This window comes from Aspergillus foveolatus (genome assembly GCF_047715535.1).
Source record: "Aspergillus foveolatus strain CBS 279.81 unplaced genomic scaffold BDW70scaffold_1, whole genome shotgun sequence".
In the NCBI taxonomy this organism is placed as follows: domain Eukaryota; kingdom Fungi; phylum Ascomycota; class Eurotiomycetes; order Eurotiales; family Aspergillaceae; genus Aspergillus; species Aspergillus foveolatus.
Genome location: NW_027396065.1, coordinates 603,371 through 624,331, shown reverse-complemented (window position 1 = coordinate 624,331; position 20,961 = coordinate 603,371). Strand labels below are relative to the sequence as shown.

The 20,961-nt window shown below is 52.0% G+C and overlaps 8 protein-coding genes across 8 annotated transcripts; 2 read left to right on the top strand and 6 right to left on the bottom strand.

Annotated features, from left to right (window-relative positions):
- Positions 1–65: 65 nt before the first annotated feature.
- Positions 66–2,034, bottom strand: BDW70DRAFT_125809 (PQ-loop repeat-containing protein). The gene has a single exon (XM_073734968.1). The coding sequence runs from the start codon at positions 1,761–1,763 to the stop codon at positions 489–491; it is 1,275 nt and encodes a 424-aa protein (XP_073601144.1). The 5' UTR covers positions 1,764–2,034; the 3' UTR covers positions 66–488.
- Positions 2,035–2,266: 232 nt separating this feature from the next.
- BDW70DRAFT_125806 (uncharacterized protein) lies at positions 2,267–3,158 on the bottom strand. Its single transcript, XM_073734967.1, has 2 exons — positions 2,735–3,158; positions 2,267–2,668 (listed from the first exon to the last, which is right to left on the bottom strand). The coding sequence occupies exons 1-2, from the start codon at positions 3,100–3,102 to the stop codon at positions 2,293–2,295; spliced, it is 744 nt and encodes a 247-aa protein (XP_073601143.1). The 5' UTR covers positions 3,103–3,158; the 3' UTR covers positions 2,267–2,292.
- A 223-nt stretch (positions 3,159–3,381) lies between these two features.
- Positions 3,382–7,326, bottom strand: BDW70DRAFT_155010 (Hydantoinase/oxoprolinase-domain-containing protein; the record flags this gene model as incomplete). The annotated part of the gene is made up of 5 exons (XM_073739957.1): positions 3,382–4,539; positions 4,650–5,684; positions 5,771–6,237; positions 6,285–6,960; positions 7,015–7,326. 5 exons carry the CDS (start codon positions 7,324–7,326, stop codon positions 3,382–3,384), a joined length of 3,648 nt encoding a protein of 1,215 aa, XP_073601142.1.
- A 164-nt stretch (positions 7,327–7,490) lies between these two features.
- On the top strand, positions 7,491–9,863 carry BDW70DRAFT_125801 (transmembrane amino acid transporter protein-domain-containing protein). Its single transcript, XM_073734966.1, has 5 exons — positions 7,491–7,548; positions 7,602–9,063; positions 9,120–9,200; positions 9,271–9,646; positions 9,733–9,863. Exons 2-5 carry the CDS (start codon positions 8,179–8,181, stop codon positions 9,771–9,773), a joined length of 1,383 nt encoding a protein of 460 aa, XP_073601141.1. The 5' UTR covers positions 7,491–7,548; positions 7,602–8,178; the 3' UTR covers positions 9,774–9,863.
- Positions 9,864–10,498: 635 nt separating this feature from the next.
- lcb2 (putative serine palmitoyltransferase 2) lies at positions 10,499–13,751 on the bottom strand. Its single transcript, XM_073734965.1, has one exon. The coding sequence runs from the start codon at positions 13,214–13,216 to the stop codon at positions 11,198–11,200; it is 2,019 nt and encodes a 672-aa protein (XP_073601140.1). The 5' UTR covers positions 13,217–13,751; the 3' UTR covers positions 10,499–11,197.
- Positions 13,752–13,990: 239 nt separating this feature from the next.
- BDW70DRAFT_125798 (uncharacterized protein) lies at positions 13,991–15,039 on the bottom strand. The gene has a single exon (XM_073734964.1). It carries the CDS (start codon positions 14,570–14,572, stop codon positions 14,273–14,275), a length of 300 nt encoding a protein of 99 aa, XP_073601139.1. The 5' UTR covers positions 14,573–15,039; the 3' UTR covers positions 13,991–14,272.
- BDW70DRAFT_125797 (uncharacterized protein) lies at positions 15,033–16,092 on the bottom strand. The gene is made up of 2 exons (XM_073734963.1): positions 15,419–16,092; positions 15,033–15,295 (listed from the first exon to the last, which is right to left on the bottom strand). The coding sequence occupies exon 1, from the start codon at positions 15,802–15,804 to the stop codon at positions 15,556–15,558; it is 249 nt and encodes an 82-aa protein (XP_073601138.1). The 5' UTR covers positions 15,805–16,092; the 3' UTR covers positions 15,033–15,295; positions 15,419–15,555.
- Positions 16,093–16,622: 530 nt separating this feature from the next.
- BDW70DRAFT_146462 (uncharacterized protein) lies at positions 16,623–20,764 on the top strand (the record flags this gene model as incomplete). The annotated part of the gene is made up of 4 exons (XM_073738583.1): positions 16,623–16,844; positions 16,900–18,568; positions 18,972–19,081; positions 19,157–20,764. 4 exons carry the CDS (start codon positions 16,623–16,625, stop codon positions 20,762–20,764), a joined length of 3,609 nt encoding a protein of 1,202 aa, XP_073601137.1.
- Between the last annotated feature and the right edge of the window lie 197 nt (positions 20,765–20,961).

The window sequence follows — 20,961 nt, the reverse complement described above, 5'->3', positions numbered from 1 at the left end:
GTCAAAGGCAGGGTTCAACGTCCGCGTATACAACGCGCAATTACAGATAGATCTAGATGGTGTGATTCATGGTTTAACCTGACATGAGTTGTTCCCAGTAATGGAGAGCCCAGCGCCCTACTGTATACTATCCGATCCAGTCCAAAACTTCAAACCTCGTGGTCTATCCCTAGATGCACGGAACCCGAAAGACAACATGATACCTAGAACAGAACGCCGGTGTATGTTTATGATGTATGATGTATGATGTATGAGATGTAGGATCTGCCTGATACAATGGGTAGTGGGGATGCAGATGGAAAATCTATGCTCAACCCCATCCGTCTCCCACAAAACGCACAATGCAGAATATTCGACATTGACCAGAAACAATTAAGTGAAGATGAAGGCGCCAGGCTAAGAGTACAAGTAGCACGAATTCGAGAAAAAGAGTCGCCACGTCGTAAGAATGTATGTGGAGGTAATAGGGATAATAGGCTGGGCTACCATCAAACCGCCCCATATCTTAGTTGGCCCTCAACGAGAAGAGCCTGGCTTTCAGGGCCGAACTCTGTTTGCTTCCGCGCAGGAGAAGGAATCCAGCCTCTCATCCAGCCGCGGACACGCTTCCAGCGACTACGTCCGCGCTTGGGATCCTCGACTTCGATCACGGATTCGTCGTCGGAACCGTACATAAGAAACTGTACGCCCATCATGCCGTCCAGAAAGAGCACCCCAAAGGCCCCGAGGAAGAAAGGAGTGGCACGTTTCACCCAGTCTAGCCGATTGTTGCCGTCCGCGTCTGCCCATCCGCCACCGCCATACGGAGCGAAATCATACCAAGCATTCGGGTTTGTGATCAGAGACGATGAGTAGAAGAAGTTACCACTGAAGGCAGCCATGAACAGTAAAGGGGACAAGCCCGAGGTGCTCTTGCGGCGGTAATTCTTGTATAGCTGAGGAGGGCGTGAACCGAGATACAAAGCAGTAGACATCCAGGAGAAGACGGTGCCCAGGAACTCAAGGGTCAGTGAGGAGGATGGAGGATTTGGATCGGCATCTGTTGGTGCTGCGTTTGCTACGACGGCGCAGAGCGTCGAGGCTAACAGCATAGTGCGCGCAGCGGTATTTTGGACGCCCAGACCACTGCCAGATCTGACGATAGACCGTCGCGACGTCCTTGGCTTCTCATTCGAGTATGAAAGTGATGCATTGTCCACACCACCAGCCGATCGATCTTTGATATCGGGCATGTCCTTGGAATCCGATGCAGCAGGAATCTGTGGAGAAGGTCCAATTGACGACGAACCGTCCTCTGAGAAATAGACACCTTCGATAATATTGGATTGCACAGTGTCGTCATCGTATGTGGAGAGCGTGGCAAATCCATTTTTTCCTTGTCCTTTGTAGTGAGTGTACCAGAAGAACTGGAATACGAGCGTCACATCCACGAGAACATAGTAACCTGCAATTATGACCTGCCAACCAGCCTGCCGAGTGAGAAGTGCACCGAGGAGATTGCCCATGTCACCAAGACACCATATTACCAGAAAAAATATAGATAACCCGGACGTCGATTGCAGCTGGAAGTTCTTGAATATTTGTGGAAGCTGGGCGAACAGCCATGACACGATGCTCAGAGTCCCCAGGGCGGAGGAAAAGAGAGCGAGTGGAGTTGGTAGACAGATGTGGAGGTAGGAAGAGATTGTAGCGAGGAGCGGCGACGTGGGTTCGCAATGCAGCGGAAGGGACTGAACGCCATAGTCTATTAAAGGGGGAGGCATGTTTCGAAGTATATCGGTCGTATTCAGCTCCGCTGGAACGCTCTGATGGTGGTAGATTGGTAGAAAGATGACGTGGTGACGGACGATAAGACGAATAGACTGCGGAGACGCGGAGATAACAGTAACCACGGGGAATGGATAAAGGATAGGTATCGCAGTAGCTGATCGGCAGTCTAGGATGAAAGACGACGACAAAGACGATTAAGGATGAAGAAAGAGAGAGAAATAAAGAAGGAGGATAAAAGATAGAGCAGATGAGGAGGAGAAGAGATATGATATGCGCGTTGCAGTCGAGTCATCCCCCCCTTCAAAGTGGTCACGAGAGTCAATCTGGGGCTGGCTGATAGCCCTGATAAGCCTCCGATCGCTCTATCTACCGCATCTGATTGGTTGTCTTATCAGACCCTCTTGGTCAGGCATCCACAAGGCTGCCAGTATACGGCCAAGGCCGATAATTCGGCGCTTTAGTCAAGCGTTTACTCAGAGCCAAAACCTTCTTTCCTAAAAAGTTACATATTAAGGTATGGATCTACCGAGAGGACGAACTAGAACTACGACGACTATGTCTCGACTCGGACCGACTGTGTCTCCTATGACGACGATGATGGCGGGTGCGACGCCTACCATGCCCATGGTGTCGTCCATGCCCAGAATGCGAATCCCCATCCTCGTTCCTCTCGCCTATCTTGTTCTCGAGGAAGTTCCCTAACAAAGCACCACCAACAGCGCCTAGTAACCCATGGCTTTTCTTATGACCCAGGTAATATCCAGTCACCCCGCCGACAAGGGCGCCTCCTATTCCACGTTCGCCTCCACCCGCATCAACCTCGTCGTCTTCGCGTTTTGCAGAGGATGAAACTTCATTTGCCGCTGAGTATTGGGTGTCTTCCTGCAGATTTGGGTCGCTTTTAGAACAAGTTAGCTTGGGCCTCTCTACCCTCGTGCAGGCGCCAGAAGGTGAGCAGACATACTAGTACTCCGCATTACTTCCCCGAGGACGAGACTCGTAGTGGGGGCTTAGCCGGGTGTTATCGTATCCGTGCGTATAGGCATCTGCCCCCGCCATGGTCGGTGCTGGAGTCAGGTATCCATTTTGTGGCTCTGAGACCGGATGGTAGGTTGTCTGAATTGGCGTGTACTCTTGGCCTAGAGCTGAGGGCGTATATTGTTGCTGACTGTACGCGTTCTGGTAACCTTCCAGCTGAGGATTATGCGTCTGCTGAGGCTCGTAGCCATACAATGAGCCTTGGTATTGGTCTTGATTCTCAAGAGGAGGTTGAAACGCGTTGTCTTGGGGAGCCGTGTAAGTCTGATGGGCGGGATAGTAAGGGTCCGACATGTCGAGCGATTTGCAAAGAGCCTGGAACTGACGCAGCAGAGAAAGCTGAGAGTGAGCCTCTATTTGGGGGTTTTTGTTACTGACCGGGTTGGTCTGATGACTTTGTCAGCCGAGGGACTTCACTTGACTCGCTTGCGGAGTTGCACGCTCAGGCTCTTTGCTCTACCTACCCAAATATTCTCTATGATCCTCATAATTGACTACTCAAAGAATGATCTGACTAACAGAGGGCGATAAACAGCTATTTACATTGATATCAACAGATAACATATATTTCAGCTACAGCTCCCACCCCTTGGCTTCTTTCATGCGTGAATACCAGTCCTGGACATACGGCAGTGCCACGTGAGGACCATACAGCTCCTGCTCCCACTGTGGTGCTGGGGGAGGAAGGCCAGTTTCCTTCAGACACGACTCTCTTAATTGCTTCAGAGTGCCGCCGCGATCATACCCCTGATCCACCTCACCCCGAGCAGCCATCATGTTCTTTCTCAATGCTTCAGTCTCCTCTTCGTCAACAACAAGACTCTCAGGGTGAACCACCACGCCATAGTTGTCGCGAGCACCCTGGATGGTCACCAGGTGTCGACGTACCTCCAGCGCTACCTTCTCTGCAGGCCGAGTCAATGGATCCCCAAGACCACCTCCTCCCCAGGTAATCCATTCGAGTAGGTCACCCGGGTCGACGCGGATGTGGTCACACTTGGATGGGAGGACTTCGATTGACGGAGCATCCTGTGACTTGGAGTATCGGTAAAGGATCTTTCGAGACCGAGCTCCTGGCTTTCCTCCACGGATGCCCCACGGCTTCGTGAACCACCGGTCATCGTGGATACTGAACTCTCCGCGGGCTAGGAAGCGGTAGTTTGTGCGCTGTGCATTGCCGCCGCGGTAGAATCCTGCACCGCCGCTGTCGGCTACGCTCTCGTTCGCTTCGATGCGAAGCGGGTAGTTCAGCTCGATGATCTCCGTGGGAATGGACTTGATAGCAGGGAAGAGACAGTGGCAGTCGAGACCGTCGCCTGCATTGCGGGCGGGGACACCCCCGAATCCAATCTGGTACAGCTGATACCATTCGCCGTCTGGTTTGTGGCCGGAGTAGAAGAAATGAGGGGAGTCGCTGAAACCCGCGGCTGCTGCGTAGACTGGGTTCCTCATGCCGATGAGTGCCTGCATGACATCCATGGTTCTGCCCATCATATGTGTGCGGCATGAGATAGAGGCGGGCCGGACAGGTTTCAAGATTGAGCCCTCTGGGATATGGATGTCGATTAGGTCATGGAAGCCGTCGTTAATGACGGTGCCTGGGGCCGCCGATGTAATCATGTAGTATCCGATAAACATGCGGAACATCGTCTCGGAGAGGTAAAAGTTGATATTATGGTCGCTTTGCGGAGAGGTTCCGCTCCAGTCAAAAAGTAGCCGGTTGCCCTCGATCTTAGTCATGGTACGAGTTAAGGCCCAGGGCCCAACGCCATGGCCGTCGTCGTCGACAAAATCGGTGAATGCGCTTGGTTTGTCGCCAAAATCTGACTCGATGATCTCACCATAGCGGTGCGGTTGCGCAGGAGCAGCTCTTTGCATGCCGCGAGATAGATCTCGCATCCAAAGCGGACGACAAGCTCACAGACACGGCTGGAGGCGGTTCGGCATGCAGCAGTAATGGCCATCAGGTCGGACCTGTACCAGTCGGACTGTCGGGAATTGCGGCATAGCAGGTCGACCAGGTCCGTGTTCATGACACCCTTTGTATAGAGCTTGATACAGGGGATCTGGACGCCGTCGTCGAAGATGGATGAGGCATTGATAGACATGCTGCCCGGGACGATTCCCCCTACGTCCGTCAGGTGTCCGAATTGCGATGCCCAGTCGATCAGCCTGTGTTCGTAGAAGATGGGCAAGAGGACGATCACGTCGTTTAAATGCGTTACGGCTCCTTCAATCATGTACGTGTCGTTGGTAATGAACCCATCGCCCTCCTCAATAGTTCCCTTCCACGCCCGAAGCAATTGGGTGATGAAGCTGCCAAACTGGCCAACAAGCATCTTGCCTTCAGCAGTGGTGATGACGTTGAACTCGTCCTGCTGTCCACGAATGGCAGGAGACATACTGCAACGGAGCATGAGGGTGTCCATCTCGCTGCGGATGGAAGCCAGTGCAGAGGCGACCAGTGTGAGAATGAGCGGTGTTGACTGTACGATCTCTAGGGCTGCCTCGGGAGTCTCGTCCTTGGTTTGGTCTTTCGGCGCCTCTTCAGACGGACGGATCAGAATGTTCTCGATGGAATCTATTTCGCCATAACAACCTGGAAGAATCAGGGTGTTGCTGTCCATCTCGGTGATGATGCATGAACCGTCCACACGGACACCCTGGCTGCTTATCTTCTCGCGATCCCACAGCGCCGCTTCCATAGCTTCTCCCTTGACGACAATCTGCTTTTTCGCGACCAATGCATTGGCAGACGGCTCGGTCGATTCGGCTTTGGCCAGTTGAGGAACTTCAATACCCGGAGAAGCGTCGACAGAAACAACCTCGAGGCGCATCAGCTCGAGCTCGAAGTTGGTAAGGCAGTATTTGAACTGCTGCTCGTGGAGCAGGTCAAATTTCGCCGGCAGGAGCTCTCTCCACGGCCCGTCTTCCAGCAGCAGGTCTGGGCCTCTAGCTCAACCGTTAAGTTCAGTGCTTGGCCGTGGCAGCGAAGGTCGAGATGGTAGCTGATGTTGAGCGGCATGACACTGCCCCCATTTGAGGTTGTCATGGTATCCTTGCAAATCGCCTCTAGCTCGTCAAATCGCTCTTTGACCTGCTTTGAAGTCGTGGCTGAGAGTAGGCGGATGAAAGACAGTGACTGAGAGTGGCTCAACCTCGTGGTAGCATAGCCTAGTGCACACAGAGTTTCTTTCGGGTCGTAACCCTGCTCGACGGAGACCAGACGCAGGGCTCCGTACATGGTCTCAATAACCAAGTTGACAATGTCCTCAGCGGCCTGGGTTATTGACAGCTTCATTTGTTCAGCAATCTCCCCGACAGCAGCCATTGCAGATTCCGTGTCCAGTTTGAATTCACCTCCAAGAAGGGCTTCCGGCAGGTATCCCAGCACCAGGTTGGCGTCCGACACAGTGGCTCTTTTCCTCCCTTATTGTAGCAAGCAGGCCCTGGAGTGGCGCCCGCACTCTCCGGACCTACTCTCATGGTCTCGGTGATGCTCATGTACTTGGCAATAGACCCGCCTCCTGCGCCCACTGTTCGAATGTCGACGGCCGGCGAGCGCACAGTAAGGGAGCCCACGACGGTCTCGCGGCGAAGCTGAGGCTTGCCCTGGTGGATAATGGCGACGTCCGTTGACGTGCCGCCTATGTCGAAGGTGATCAGATTCTTGTATGGTGTGTTTTGCGTGACGACGTCCGCAACGCCCTGCACACCTCCAGCAGGCCCAGACATGAGGATGTTGATAGGGAGCTCCCCTGCCAGCTCCAAGCTCGTCAAGCCACCATCAGACTTAAGAATACGGATCGTGTTTCCGTCCTCGGCGAGCAAATCCTGCAGGTTACTGAGATAGGTCTGGACCACGGGCTTGACGAGGGCATTGGTGCACGTCATCAGTGTTCGCTCAAACTCACCCACCTCACGAAGCACATCGCTCGACGAAATGATCGTCACACCGTCACCTAGCACTTCCTTCACAATCCCTGCCGCCAGAACCTCATGCTCGTTATTACAGTGCGAGTTGAGCAACGAGATCGCCACAGCCTCCGGTTTCTCGTCACCAGTCCATTTCTTCAGGTCATCTCTCAGCACATCTACGTCCACTCCCACAACGCTCTTCCCGTCAACACTCATGCGCTTCCTGGCATTGTACTACCCGCTCCAGCGGCACGATCGGGTCCGGCGGCGTATAATGCAGCCAAGCACCCAGGCCACCAGGGATCTGCGACCTGCGCACTGCCAGGATATCCTTGTGGCCGGCCGTAAGGATGAGCCCCGTCCGCCGTTTGTGGCGACCGTTGTGCCGTGGTGGATGAACTGGAACTTGCCGTCCCATGTGAAGCGGTCCTTGAGGTCCTGCTGGACCTTGCGGATCCTGTTCTTGATGCCGATACTTTGGTCTACGACTGTAGTTGGAACTTTGGCGCGCGCGACTTGGTTGTCTGGTGTGAAGGCATAGACGTCTGTGAAGGTGCCGCCGACGTCGGCTCCAAGCCGATAGCCACCTTGTTTGGTCATTGTGTCTTGGTTCCCAGAGGTAGAAAAAGTAACCAGCGAAAAGCGAGTGGCAATAGAGGACAGCAGGGGGAGGGAAGGGTCGTGGTATAGGACTTGGAGGGGAAGAGGGGCAGCATGGTTAGTGTCTCAGCTTTAGGGTTATACACACGTTAATTCAGCAGGATCTACCGTAGGTATATCTTATCGCAAAATCGCACGAGTATCTCCGCATGTTTTCCAAAGGTAGACGGCAACCACTGCAATGCGCAAATCAGGAGGCTAACACGATACAGCAGCCCGTACCTCTTACCTCTTTTTAGGGCAGAGCTAGCGCTGAGAGATAAATACTATCTCGGCGTCAATCACGGCCCGCCTGTTATCAATTCGTCGGCCCCCAAGAGTCTTCAAGACTCCAGTTGTTATCTCAAAACGGCGATCGACTATCTCCTTCTCGGCACCATGTACGGTAAACGACCCCAACTCTCCTTTCCCATGTGGAGTCTGGGACTTATGGGAAGTGCGGAGCGCGGTAAACACTGCGAGACTCGGAAGATTGTCTTGTTTCTTTTCCCAGAGCGTTTGGAAGTTTCCTGGTCAATGTCCAGGCTTGAAGACCAGAAGAAAGGCATTTTAGACCATGAGCTGCATGCGAGTGGACTCTGTGGACAGAGTCCACAAAGTCCAGCAGGCCAGTTGGTTTACTAGTATGCGGAATACTGATAGCGAGGGTGATCTGTACCGCTCCCCCCATGTTTGGGCTGGGCATTGATGCATATCTCTCTGGGCTATCATGACTATATAGCTTTCCCCTTTCTGCGGTGACCCAGCTTGCCTTTACTTGACTCCTTCAAGTATACTGCCCCCTCCATCACCATGCAGGACAAAGAGAAAGCAGAGCGCTCCCTAAGCCCAGAAAGCCCTCTGCCAGCCGAAAATGCAGTGGAAGAATGCGAGATCTTCACTACTTCGTCCTCAGGTGTCAACTTCCGCAAGGTTGGCTGGTTCAATGCCACCGTGATCTTCACCAAGATCCTCTTCGCAACGGGGGTGCTCTCCCTCCCCTCAGCCTTATACTCGCTCGGCGCTGTCGGCGGCTCAATCAGCATTGTCGCGTGGGGTGTCTTTAACTGTTACTGCTTCGTGATCCTGGGCAATTTCCGCAATAAACACCCGCACTGCCACTCCATCGCAGATATGGCCGAGGTGGCCGGCGGTATTGTCGCCAAGGAAGTCACCGGTTTACTCTTTATCATCGCGTACGTCCTTGTCACAGGAAGTGGGATAATTGGAGTCTCGACTGCCCTCAATGCCCTATCGCATCATGCAGCGTGTACAGTCTGGTGGTCGCTTCTGGCAACAGTGGTTATTACCGCGACGGCATCGATCCGCAAGCTCGAGCATGTCGGCTGGTTATCCTACGCCGGGTTTCTCTCCATCTATGTCGCCGTTCTGATTGTCGTTATTGGAGTGACACAGCAAGATCGGCCGGCTGCTGCGCCGCAAGACGGCCCGTATGATTTGGGGTATGTCAGTTTCAACAACCCTGGGTTCGCGGCTGGGATGGTGGCGTCATGCACGATATTCGTCTCCTCTGCGGGAACCAGTGCGTTTTTGCCTGTTATCTCGGAGATGCGCAATCCGAGGGAGTACAAGAAGCCACTGTATCTTTGTATGACGTTGGTGACGGCGTCGTATCTGGCTTTCAGTCTCGTGGTTTATCGATGGTGTGGGATGTGGGTGGCCAGTCCCTCATTAGGGGTATGTCTTTTCTCTTTCACCCCATTACTACAGAGGACTGATGAAAGATCATTTAGAGCGCAGGCCAAACCATCAAAATGGTCTCGTACGGCGTTGCACTTCTCGGTCTGGTCGTCAGCGGCACGCTTTACCTGCACGTATGCTCAGATACCCCTCTTCCTGCTATTATTTTTCATCACCCACTCTGACTGCGGTATATATATGAAGGTCGGCGCAAAATACGTCTTTGTCCGCCTCCTCAGCAAAACCAGGCACCTGCAGTCTAATACCCTTGTCCACTGGACCGCCTGGTTGAGCTGCACAACCATCCTCGGCGCCCTAGCATTCGTGCTCGCCTCCGCAATCCCAATCTTCAATTACCTACTCGCCCTTGTGGGTTCTATTTGCTTTGCACCCTTGGCGATGAGTCTCCCGGGCCGGCTGTGGCTGTATGACCACGGAGAATACAGAAAGGGGAATCTGGTGAAGAAGGCTGCATATGGACTGCATGTGGGACTTGTGCTCCTGGGCGTGTTCTTTTGCGTTGGGGCGACATATGGCGTTGTAGTTCAGATTGTGGATGCGTACGACAGCGGGCTTATCGGTAAGTAACCTGTGCTCCTGGAAGCCGGACGGGCTTGGTGGGTTGTTGTGAGGTAAATACACCGTGTGCTGACAGATGGACGATAGGATCGGCCTTCAGCTGTGCTGATAATTCGAGGTCAACTTGATGATCTCTCCATTCTAAGTCCCTGCGTTGCCCTAGAAATCTGTCAGTTAGACCGTACCCTGTCCTGTTCTATTGGACATACCTGATGCACTTAATCATGTACCTATTTATTTATTCCCGCTTGTTTTTTAGACTGTCATTTCAAACTCGCACTACTTATATCGCTTCTAAACTCCAAAACATGGCCTGAGGTCAAGCCCGAGCCGTAGTACTATCTCTCTGTGCCCTAACGACCTACCAACTATATACCGCTTGCCTCCATCCCTTCTTTCTAGTGAAGACAGACAATAGACTTAAATATAAAGTGTCTACCTACTTGCCACTAATCAAGGCAAGAGGGCTGGCCTACTCTGTGCGTGCCTGCCAGACCATGTCCAGGCCGCATTTTTCAACTTACGACGCTGAACAGTTGCTCTGCTTTGCAGCATCTGCATGAATTCGACTTGCCTCGGTAGTGAAGAGTGGAATTGAAACTGAGACAGAGTTATCCGCTAAGATGGGCTCCTGAAACGAGTCACACGTGGGATGAGATCAAAGACTATAATACCTGGCAGCTGTATACAACTTGAGTACTGTCTGTCTTTCCTGAGATGTTCGTTCCTTATGTACGAGCCATGCTTCGTTTGACTTGACCTGGAATGAATGGGGGCTACCAGAGGCAGCGGAAAGGAAAAAAAAAGAATGCTACTGTTGTTCTGGTTGGATTTGAGGGATTGGATTTGACTGGGAGAGGACTTGACAAAGGATTCGAAGCAGATGACGCGAGGAGAAAGAGGGCCGAGTTTGTTGAAATGAGAGCAAGATGCACAAAATACGGAATATTCGAGATAAATGTTGAATTGAATATTGAACATGAATTATAATAATATACTGGCTAGAAATACCTTTGGACCTCAATCAGAAAACAAATTGTCGAAGCCAACGCGTACTCCCAACCCCGTGCATCACTCTCATTAGGTACAGTTGAGCATCCCGTATGTAAACAGCGACCAGCTGGCGCTCGCCTCATGCCCCCAGCACTTGGTAGGCCGACGCGAAACAACAACAGCGTCTATAAATAATAGTGAATGAACCGGGAAATCCCAGGAGCGAGGAAGAGAAGTTATAATAATGCAGGTTATTCGTACGAGGCGTAAGCGGGATGGTATGCGTCTTAGCGAAGAAGCTCAAGCCAAGGATCCCACCTCGAAAAGTAAGGATGGGTAACCAAGTAAGCGAGATTGTTGTGGAGTCGTTGTCTGCATGATACACCAAAACTGCCATTCGACACGACGCGGCATGACCAGCATTCGACCGAGCGCGCCAGAAACGTCAGCGAAGAACCCCCTATGCACCACAGCGCCAAATTTACCGTGAGGCATGAATCGACATAGCTAGATGGGTCATTATTAGGGAGCCAACCGTCAGGCATCAGAAGCAAGCATCCTAATACAGTGGTGACTTAACATCTTGGACACCACGCCTAATGACGTCCTCTATGCGCCACCGCGGAGGGACAATTCGCGGGTTTCGCTTCTGCTGCCACTGGACTTCCTTCTCTGGGGGCGGCGCCATGTCATCATTCATGGGGAGAGCACCGCCTGCGACGCCGGTCGAGAATTTAAGCTGCAGGATGTTGCCAATCTCGTCACAAGCCGTCAGGATTCGGTCAAGGTCTTCTTTTGTATGCGCCGCCGAAACGCAGAAACGAGCACGCGAGGAAACCAAAGGCGTTGCCGGGTAACCGACAATAACCACGGAAATCTTGCGCTTCAGCATCTCATGGGAGAAAGCCGGCATCTTGGCGGGGTTGAAGAGGAGAACAGGTATAATCGGCGAATCGTCGTGACCGTACACTATAAAGCCAAGACGCTTCAAGCCCAGACGAAGATATCGGGAATTGAAGGCCAAACGCTGTAGTCGCTCCTCGCCCTGGCCAGGAATAAGTTCACCCTTGATAAGTCGTAGAGCTGAGATAATCTGCGCGATAACTGCTGGAGAAGTTGACTCTCCGTAGAACATGCCGGAGTTGGTCGCCCGGAGCTTGTCAATCATCACCTTGTCGGCGGCAATGTACCCTCCGTTGGCACCAAACGATTTGGTCAAAGTACCCATGAGAATATCCACTTCCTTCGTATCAATGCCGAAATAATCACAGACGCCCCGACCACGAGGACCGATGGCTCCAACTGAGTGCGCTTCATCAACGAAGAGGTAGAACTTGTAGCGCTTCTTTAGGGCAATAAGACCGGGAAGGTTACACATCGAGCCCTCCATGGAGTAAAGACCTTCAACGACAACAAGAATTTTCTTCCATGGACGATGAGTCCGTGGTTGACCCTGGCTGATAGCCTCTCGTAGTTTAGCTTCCAAGTCATGCATATCGTTGTGCTTGAACATGGCGATAGATGCTCCAGAAAGACGTGCACCGAACCGGATGGAGGCGTGGTTGAGTTCGTCGGAAATGATCAAATCACCCTTGCCAACCAACGCAGGGAAGATGTTTGCATTGGTACCAAAGCCCATCGAGAAGACCATAGACGCTTCTTTGCCAACAAAGCTGGCGACCAACTCCTCGAGCTCGACATGCAGGTCCTGCGTACCGACTTCTGCGCGAGTACTCACAGGGGTAATGCCGTACTTGCGAATCGTTTCCTCGGTGATATCGGCACAAGGGCCTTCTGACTGGGCAAAACCAAGATAATTGTACGAGCTCAAGTTCAGCGTGTCGGTCGTGGTTCCGGTAAGGTAGAAGTTTTTGTTGTGGTCATCCGTCGCTCGGTCAATCAGGGTAATGTATCTTCCGGGAACGCCAGTAACGGGCCGTTCGAAACAGTCATTGATACGTAGCTTGAGGCGGCGAACGTAAAAGTTGTCAAAGTCACTGTTGAGAGCCGCATAGCCATTCCGGGGCTTCAGGTGACGATAATTCTCCTCGCGAAAACGTTTACCAAAGAAATCACGAACATGACCGAAAGCAATCAGAATCAGATAACTGATATAAGTGGTAATGAGATAGTAATAAGGAGGCTCATCCATTACAGGCTCCGGAAAGGGGCCACCGGGATGCCGGCTGGAGTACCGGTGGCTCGGATGACCGATCGGACCGAACTGGGCATGTTGCTTAGCCAGACGACGAGCCTCTTCCGGTGACGGTGGTTGAAAGAGCGTGGTTGGCGGTTCATTCATATTCTGGTTGTCCGCCGTCGCAGTCGAAAGCGAGATAGTCGGTAAGGACAGTGAGGCGGAGCTAATCGGCGGATTGGCACCGCTGGCGTTCTGGAGAGCAGCTCGCGCAGTTTGAGACTCGGCCTTGGCTCTAGGCGAGGTCGAGAAGAACTGGGTCAAGCGGTTGGTCTTGGAAGGTGCCTTGACTGCAATGCCGCTCTTTCCAGGGGTTGAGGGCGAAGACGAGGGATTGGAGGGATCGTTGACGGGAGGAGTGTTTGAAAATCGACGCGGCATCGCAAGAAAACGGCTGACTCAAGGCGAGCGAGGTCACAGCACCACCAAGGTGCACGGTAAGAGTACTCTATCGCGCTTTCCTGGAAGTAAGCACGGAGTGGTAGCACTACAAGCGTAGGCTCTTCGCAGTCTCGAGTCCTCTATTCCGAATCACGGCGACGAAATGGCTAAATATCAGATAATATCGACCTGAATATGAGAAAGAAAAGGAAAATGTCAGCTGGAAAATGTCATGGACGACGAAAGTGGGTGAGAACTGAAGCAATCGAGGAATTGAAGTGAGCCAGCGACCGGCTCCGGCCAGCCCGGTGGATTGTAATCTTCGCTCGGTAGCGTACCTTGGCACGTGCGTCGAGGCTGGAAGCTCCGGAAGCCTCCAAACGACCCCCTAGAAGAACTGAGATATCGCTATATGGGACTGATAGATGCAGGCTGTCAGAGGACGGAAGATGATGGAGAAAAAGATTGAAGCGGAATTGAGAGATCAGCAGAGAATGGAAGAGCTAAGCATCGCCTGCAAAAAGACCATGCAATCTCTCCTGATCGACTTTTCAGGTCGCAGAACCGTGGTACGGTATGATCCGCCGGCCGAATGCGAATTGAGCATTGTTACCGTCACACCAGGTAAATTACACCCCTGGATTCAGGGTTTATGCGCGTATCTATGGGCGTATGCATATTGCGTGGCACAACTGCAGAGCAATTTTTAGGAGAAGGACTGAAAAAACACACAATCGCATCGTTCATCAGTCAACATGACTGGCATGACTTCTACTCGCACTTACATCTTATCAGAGCTGACAACTACCAAACTCCGTGGTACTGCTCGAGAAGGATGATTCATTTAAAGATCACGGTACTATAAGTGTTGAATATAAAAAATGCGCAGCCGAGGCTTCCCAGCAAACGACACCTACTGTGTCTGCGCACGCTGTCTTCCACTCAGCAAGACCTTCACCGATATGTCAGCCCTTGCAACCTGTCAGGGAACGTAGTCTTCGGGCATTATGAGACTCGCGAAGCACTGGTCATGGCCGGTTGTAGGTTCTGCAAAATTTAGACGCACTTATCGTACGGCCAGTCGTGAAAGACTCGACTAAGGTAGTAGAATAAGGGAAAATGCGAGTACACCAATTTAGTATAGCTGACTGGACATATGCGCTGGCTACATAATTGAGATGGTCTCTTGAAGGAAGATGTCATATTCGCTCCTGGGATTTTGGCAAGCTCCATGACGACCACTGGAGGTCTTAAAGCACAAAGTCGTCCCTCGAAACCGGGATATCTGACCCCTACTCCGATGCACTGGTATTCATACCCACTGGCGAGGTATTCGAATCTGTCTTCAAATTGCATGCATTGAGGGTTTCTTGCTTGAACTCATTGAAGCTGATCTCCATGCGCCGCCACCTTGAGATGACTGCTAAACCTCCTTGTCCGACAAACGATGTGAGATCGGTACTCAGTACTCTCCGAAAAGATGTCCTGAAACTGTCCGTAATAGCTGCGACGCCTGTTTATTCGGCAAGCTTCGACAGCAAGGTCAACGACGTTGTATCTGCAAGCCAGCAGCTCAACATCTAGACAAGGACAATAACGGATGTCTTCTTGGAGCTTCTATGCCCTCTATAGATTAATTTCACCTGGCATGGGCCGCAGGCATTAATTTTGGAAACATGCAGGAACCCCGAGTCCTTCGCAGATTTCATACATGTTCATGCACCTGACGCATTCAAACCAAACCATGTGGTACAGGGCCGAAGATCTTAACACTCATCTCTGGACCTAGCCAACAATACGACATCGGCAGGTTATCGGACAACAGGATGTACCTTGTCAATTCATTACTTCAAAAGTCCTCCGATCTGGTGACACGGTTGGATTCAAGGCAGCGAAAACAGGTCCTACGGACAGGTACTATTATATGGCGTCGAGCTCAACCTGTTCAAAGCTGTTCTTTCTGAATACAATGGCCCAAACACGAGGTCCCCGCACAATCACTCCGGCCAGTGTTTATAGAATGGCAAAGCAACACTCGCAACTCCAGTGAAATCTCGACTTTTCTCCTAGTCTGGCAAGGTCAGTGTTCCCCCGGCAGGCTGAATTGTTTCTGGCGCTCCGCGCGGATTCGACTTGCTGATAGTCGCCGTCCGCTACGAATACCACATATCCTGTCGTCTTTCTGATTCCGGGATTGAATAGTGCCACCAATCTTGTCTCAAATGACAGAGCAGTCATTCAACCGTCAGCCAAACTACGCAACCGCCCGACGGCCAACATTATGGGCAAAAGCCATGCTGAGAGTTATTGGCACCGAGGGCTCTACTCTCTTGCGCTCCCTACAATCTACAAAGCTTACGAGCTAGATCGCGCCTGTTACCTGCCAGACTCTCAGCTTCTACGGCTGCAACGAGATTCCCTAGTGCCGAGTCTGTAGTCCTTGACGAACATGTCGATGCTGCAGTAGCCGCTTCTATGACGGACGGAGAGCGGCAGTGCAGAACCCAACTGACGAGAAAAAAGCCCAGCTCGAACTCGCTACTTAGTCCCCGCGTTACTAGATTCTCCCAAGATCGAAACCACCCCATAGGTCTTCCTCCCAGACAAGGAACCGCCGGGACTTACGGATCCATGGAAGGCTATGTGTCCAGTCAAGATTCTGAACGAGATAACTTTCATTGAGTCTGCGATGAGGCGGGAATGTGATACGAGACGGTAAGGTCTCATCCGCCGGCTTACTACCTGACCAAGTGAATGCTGCGTTCTCTCAGCTTGCTTCGGAAGGCTAGCCCCAAGCGTGGACTCGGTTTTTTTTGTTTCTGTTTCTGTTTTGCTATTTGTTGCTTACTGAAGAATTGGCCTTTTTTTTTTTTTTTCTCATATCTCCCTAGAATCTTAGTATGCAAATGTTATTTCTCTTTATTGTTATCGAGGTAGTGCATAGAGTCGCAACCCTGGCCACGCTTCATATTACGTCGGAAGCGGGCCACTGCGGCCCGCAAATATAGGAAGTAGATTGCCTCGGTATGTGTGAAATCCAGGCTGTGTAGAGCATCAAGGAACAAAATAACGATGAACGACAGAGTAGTAGCTCGAGCAAAAGTCGCTCGTGCATCAGAGACTCAATATACATGAAGAATCGCCGGGAATTGAGAAGGCCCGACCTGCTGCATCGACAGATTCTAAGCATCCTTGACGGACTCTGGGTTGCTCAGGGATCAGCCCCTAGACCAAAAGGGAAAGGCGGGATCGCTAACACCCAGTAACTATGAGAATGAGCTGCCGTTGTTCCTCCATATTCTCCGAGCTACTCTCCCCTCCTTGCCAACCACTTCTGAGCCTTTTCCGAAGATTTCTCACTTTTACCTTGCAAGGTCCAAGGTAGATTGATAGTTCTACCGGCATAATGTCCGCCAATGGATCCCCCGCAAGTCCCCAGGAGCTATGGCGGCACTCCGCTCCCGAATCCACACGAATCTACCATTTCATGAAGACAATCGCCGAGAAGCATGGAATTCCGTTAAGAAGCTATAACGACCTCTGGAAGTGGAGTATATCGGAGCCTGCCAAATTCTGGGAAGAGCTTTGGCTGTATACAGCTATCATTGCCCACAAACCTTACGACCATGTGTGTATTCTATCCGCAGCTAGTTATGAGCTCTCAACCCTCTGACTCCACGCAGGTAATGGGCTCAGAGACGCTTCTATTCCCCCGGCCTCAGTTCTTTGAAGGTGCAAGACTGAATTTTGCTGAAAATCTGCTGTATCCTGCTTGTTCGCCTGATGAGAATGCTGTCGCTATCATTGCGGCTACAGAGGTAGATCGTGAATATATCTCTTGGAAAGAGCTCAGAGAGCGTGTTCGCCAGTGTGCCAATGCGCTGAAAGGAGCCGGACTACAAAAGGGTGACCGCGTGGCCGGCTTTCTGGGGAATCATGCTAACACAGTTATTGCAATGCTCGCAACAACGTCCATTGGAGCTTTTTGGACAGGCGTATCCCCGGACACCGGGGTCCATGCTGTCCTTGAGCGCCTGACGCAGATTGAACCCAAAATCCTATTTGCCGATAATGCCTCGCTTTACAATGGCAAGGTGCACAGTGCAGCTGCCAAAACCAGCCAAATTGTTTGCGAACTCCCTAAGCTGGAGGCGCTCGTTATATTCCCAACAATTGGGTCACTCGAAATCAAGCTGGAAGAGGTTTCACTTCTACAAGGGAAGGCATATACATACGCTGACTTCCTGCTAACGGCCAGCAACCCGGCAGCACCGCTTGAGTTTGCAAACTTACCACCTGAGCATCCTGTTTACATCCTGTACAGTTCAGGCACAACTGGAGCTCCGAAGCCCATTGTGCATGGGTCTTTGGGGACACTGCTGCAGCATAAGAAAGAGCATGTGCTTCACTGTGACATCCACCCGGGAGATCGGCTTTTCTACTTTACTACAACCACCTGGATGATGTGGCATTGGTTAGTGTCTGCTCTGGCAAGCGGGGCCACTGTTGTTCTTTATGATGGGTCGCCTTTCCGGCCTTTAGATCCTGAAGGAGGGGCTGGAGAGATGGCCATGCCCCGCCTCATCGATGAACTCAAGATAACCCATTTTGGGACGTCCGCGAAGTATCTCTCGATGCTGGAGCAAGCTGGCCTCAATCCAAGAGAGCATCCCCACCGCCCTGTGAGTCTACAGACGCTGAAGGCTATCTTCAGCACAGGCTCCCCTCTGGCGCCATCCACGTTTGAGTACGTCTACTCGTCAATCCATCCGGATATCATGTTGGGCTCAATCACTGGTGGTACCGATATTCTTTCCCTGTTCTGCTCCGGCTGTCCGATCCTCCCTGTGTATAAGGGCGAAATCCAGTGTCGAAGCTTAGCAATGGCGGTCTCTGTATATGATTACGCTGGTAACGACATCAGTTCTTCTGGCGAGCCGGGAGACCTGGTCTGTACCCGGCCATTCCCAGCGCAGCCAGTTATGTTCTGGCCGCCTGGACCCATTGGAGCTGAGAAATACCGCAAAAGTTATTTTGACGTCTTTGGTCCCTCAATCTGGCACCACGGAGACTTTGTACGCATAAACCCCGAAACTGGCGGAGTTGTCATGCTAGGACGAAGCGACGGTGTGCTGAAACCAGCCGGTGTACGATTCGGCAGCGCAGAGATCTATAACATCCTCTTGAAACACTTTGCGGATGAGGTCGAGGATTCGCTTTGTGTTGGACGTAGAAGGGAAGGGATCGATACAGATGAGACGGTAGTTCTGTTTGTGAAGCTGACATTCCCGAGCGACACGTTGCCCCCCGATCTTGCATCGCGCATCCAGGCTACCATCCGCAAAGAACTCAGTCCTCGCCATGTTCCAGGAATCGTGGACGTTTGTCCTGAGATTCCGGTGACGTCAAATGGCAAGAAAGTCGAGAACGCCGTCAAGCAGATTCTCTGTGGGCTTAATATCAAAATCGGCGCCAGCGTTGCGAACGCCTCGTGCCTTGATTGGTATCGCACTTGGGCTGCTCAACATCCCTGATCCACCTTATAGATTAAGAAAGCATTAATAGTCTATTGTAATAAAAAGCATGTCTGTCAACTGAATGAGCTTTGTATTGCGGTTGAAGTTCATGACGTTGGAGAGGCCGGGAACGCTTAGATAAGCCGATTTTCTTCCGCTCAGAATCCTTCCAAATCTCCTTCACGCCATCCGCAGAAAAGGCCTTTGGACATTCTTCCACTTTAGATCCACAAACAAAGTCAATATGCGCCGCTCATTATTACGGGCTGTCGAGTCCACAAAACCCCTTGCTCGGGCGTCACGCTCAGTTTCGCGAGGTTACAGCACCGTCAACGAAACTGGCACCAAGGTAAGGAACAGTCAATGCGCTCTACCCGTGAATTAAGATTTGGCTGACTTTGAGCTCGATTTCTGGATTGTATAGGATCCCGCCGAGTTAGACCAAATCACTACACTGCCGAATGGCGTCCGCGTCGCCACCGAATCTCTTCCCGGCCCCTTCGCTGGCGTCGGAGTTTACGTTGACGCCGGGTCTCGCTACGAGGATGCGAGCTTGCGAGGTGTGAGCCATATCATGGATCGTTTGGCTTTCAAGTCAACCAAGACACGCACTGCGGATCAAATGCACGAGACGCTAGAGTCGCTGGGTGGGAACATCCAGTGCGCCTCTTCCCGTGAGTCGTTAATGTACCAGTCCGCCAGCTTCAACTCGGCTGTCCCGACAACGCTCGGGTTGTTGGCGGAGACCATACGCGATCCTCTTATTACAGAGGAAGAGGTCCTACAGCAACTTGCTACCGCGGAATACGAGATCAACGAGATTTGGGCGAAACCGGAGCTTATCCTGCCCGAGTTGGTGCACACGGCCGCCTACAAAGATAACACGCTAGGGCATCCTTTGCTCTGCCCGCGCGAGAGATTGACAGAGATCAACAAGGCGGTTGTGGAGAAGTATAGAGCAACTTTCTTCCGCCCCGAACGCATGGTTGTTGCCTTCGCTGGTGTGCCGCATCACGAAGCAGTAAAGCTCACAGAGTCGTTGTTCGGTGATATGCAAGGCCCTAGCACGAACGATGGACCTAGCATGTCAGGGACCGGTGTTGACACCACCTTGTCAGATTCGAAGTCTGATGGACAATTTGCGGCTGCTCCTCAGTTCACACCGACCTCAACGGTCGCGTCTGCCCCCTCCACAACCGACTCAAGCATTCTTTCGAAACTCCCCTTTCTCAAAAAATTCGGGTCCAATAATCCCTCATCCTCAGAGTCTGCACCAGTAGATCTGACCCAAGCTTCCCACTACACCGGTGGATTCCTAACTCTCCCCCCTATTCCTCCACCAGCGAATCCTATGCTCCCTCGATTGAGCTATATCCACCTCGCCTTCGAGGCGCTTCCCATTTCCGACCCCGACATCTACGCCCTTGCAACCCTCCAAACACTCCTTGGAGGCGGCGGATCCTTCTCCGCCGGCGGCCCGGGGAAGGGAATGTACTCCCGTCTGTACACAAACGTGCTTAACCAGCACGGCTGGGTCGAAAGTTGCATTGCCTTCAACCACGGCTACACAGACAGCGGTATCTTCGGTATCTCTGCTTCATGCAGTCCCACCCGCATCAACCAAATGGTCGAAGTGATGTGCCGCGAACTCCAAAACCTCACCCTCGACACCGGGTACACGTCTCTCCAGCCGCAGGAGGTCAACCGCGCGAAGAACCAGCTGCGTTCGTCACTTTTAATGAACCTTGAGTCGCGCATGGTTGAGCTAGAGGATCTGGGCCGCCAGGTGCAAGTTCACGGCCGGAAGATCGGCGTCACGGAGATGTGCAAGCACATTGAGTCTCTTACCGTTGAGGATCTGCGACGCGTCGCGCGCAAGGTCTTTGGTGGCCAGGTCCATAACAAGGGACAGGGTACTGGTAAGCCTACTGTTGTGCTTCAGGAGGGTGAGTTGGAAGGATTCAAGTTGCGTCCTTTCGCGTGGGATGAGATTCAGGAACGGATAGCAAGATGGAAGTTGGGGAGGTTGTAGTGTAGTGGTAATCACTATGAACGAGCAGATTTAGAGTAGAGGTGCCTTGGTTTTGGCATCATGCTTACAGGCCACTGTTCACTCTATTTATTTAGATAGCTATCAAGCGCCATGTACAATATAAATTTATTCCATTTGCGAGCATTTTTTGCCGAATTTCAATCCTTCAATAAATCATGGCAGTGGAGCTGATGATT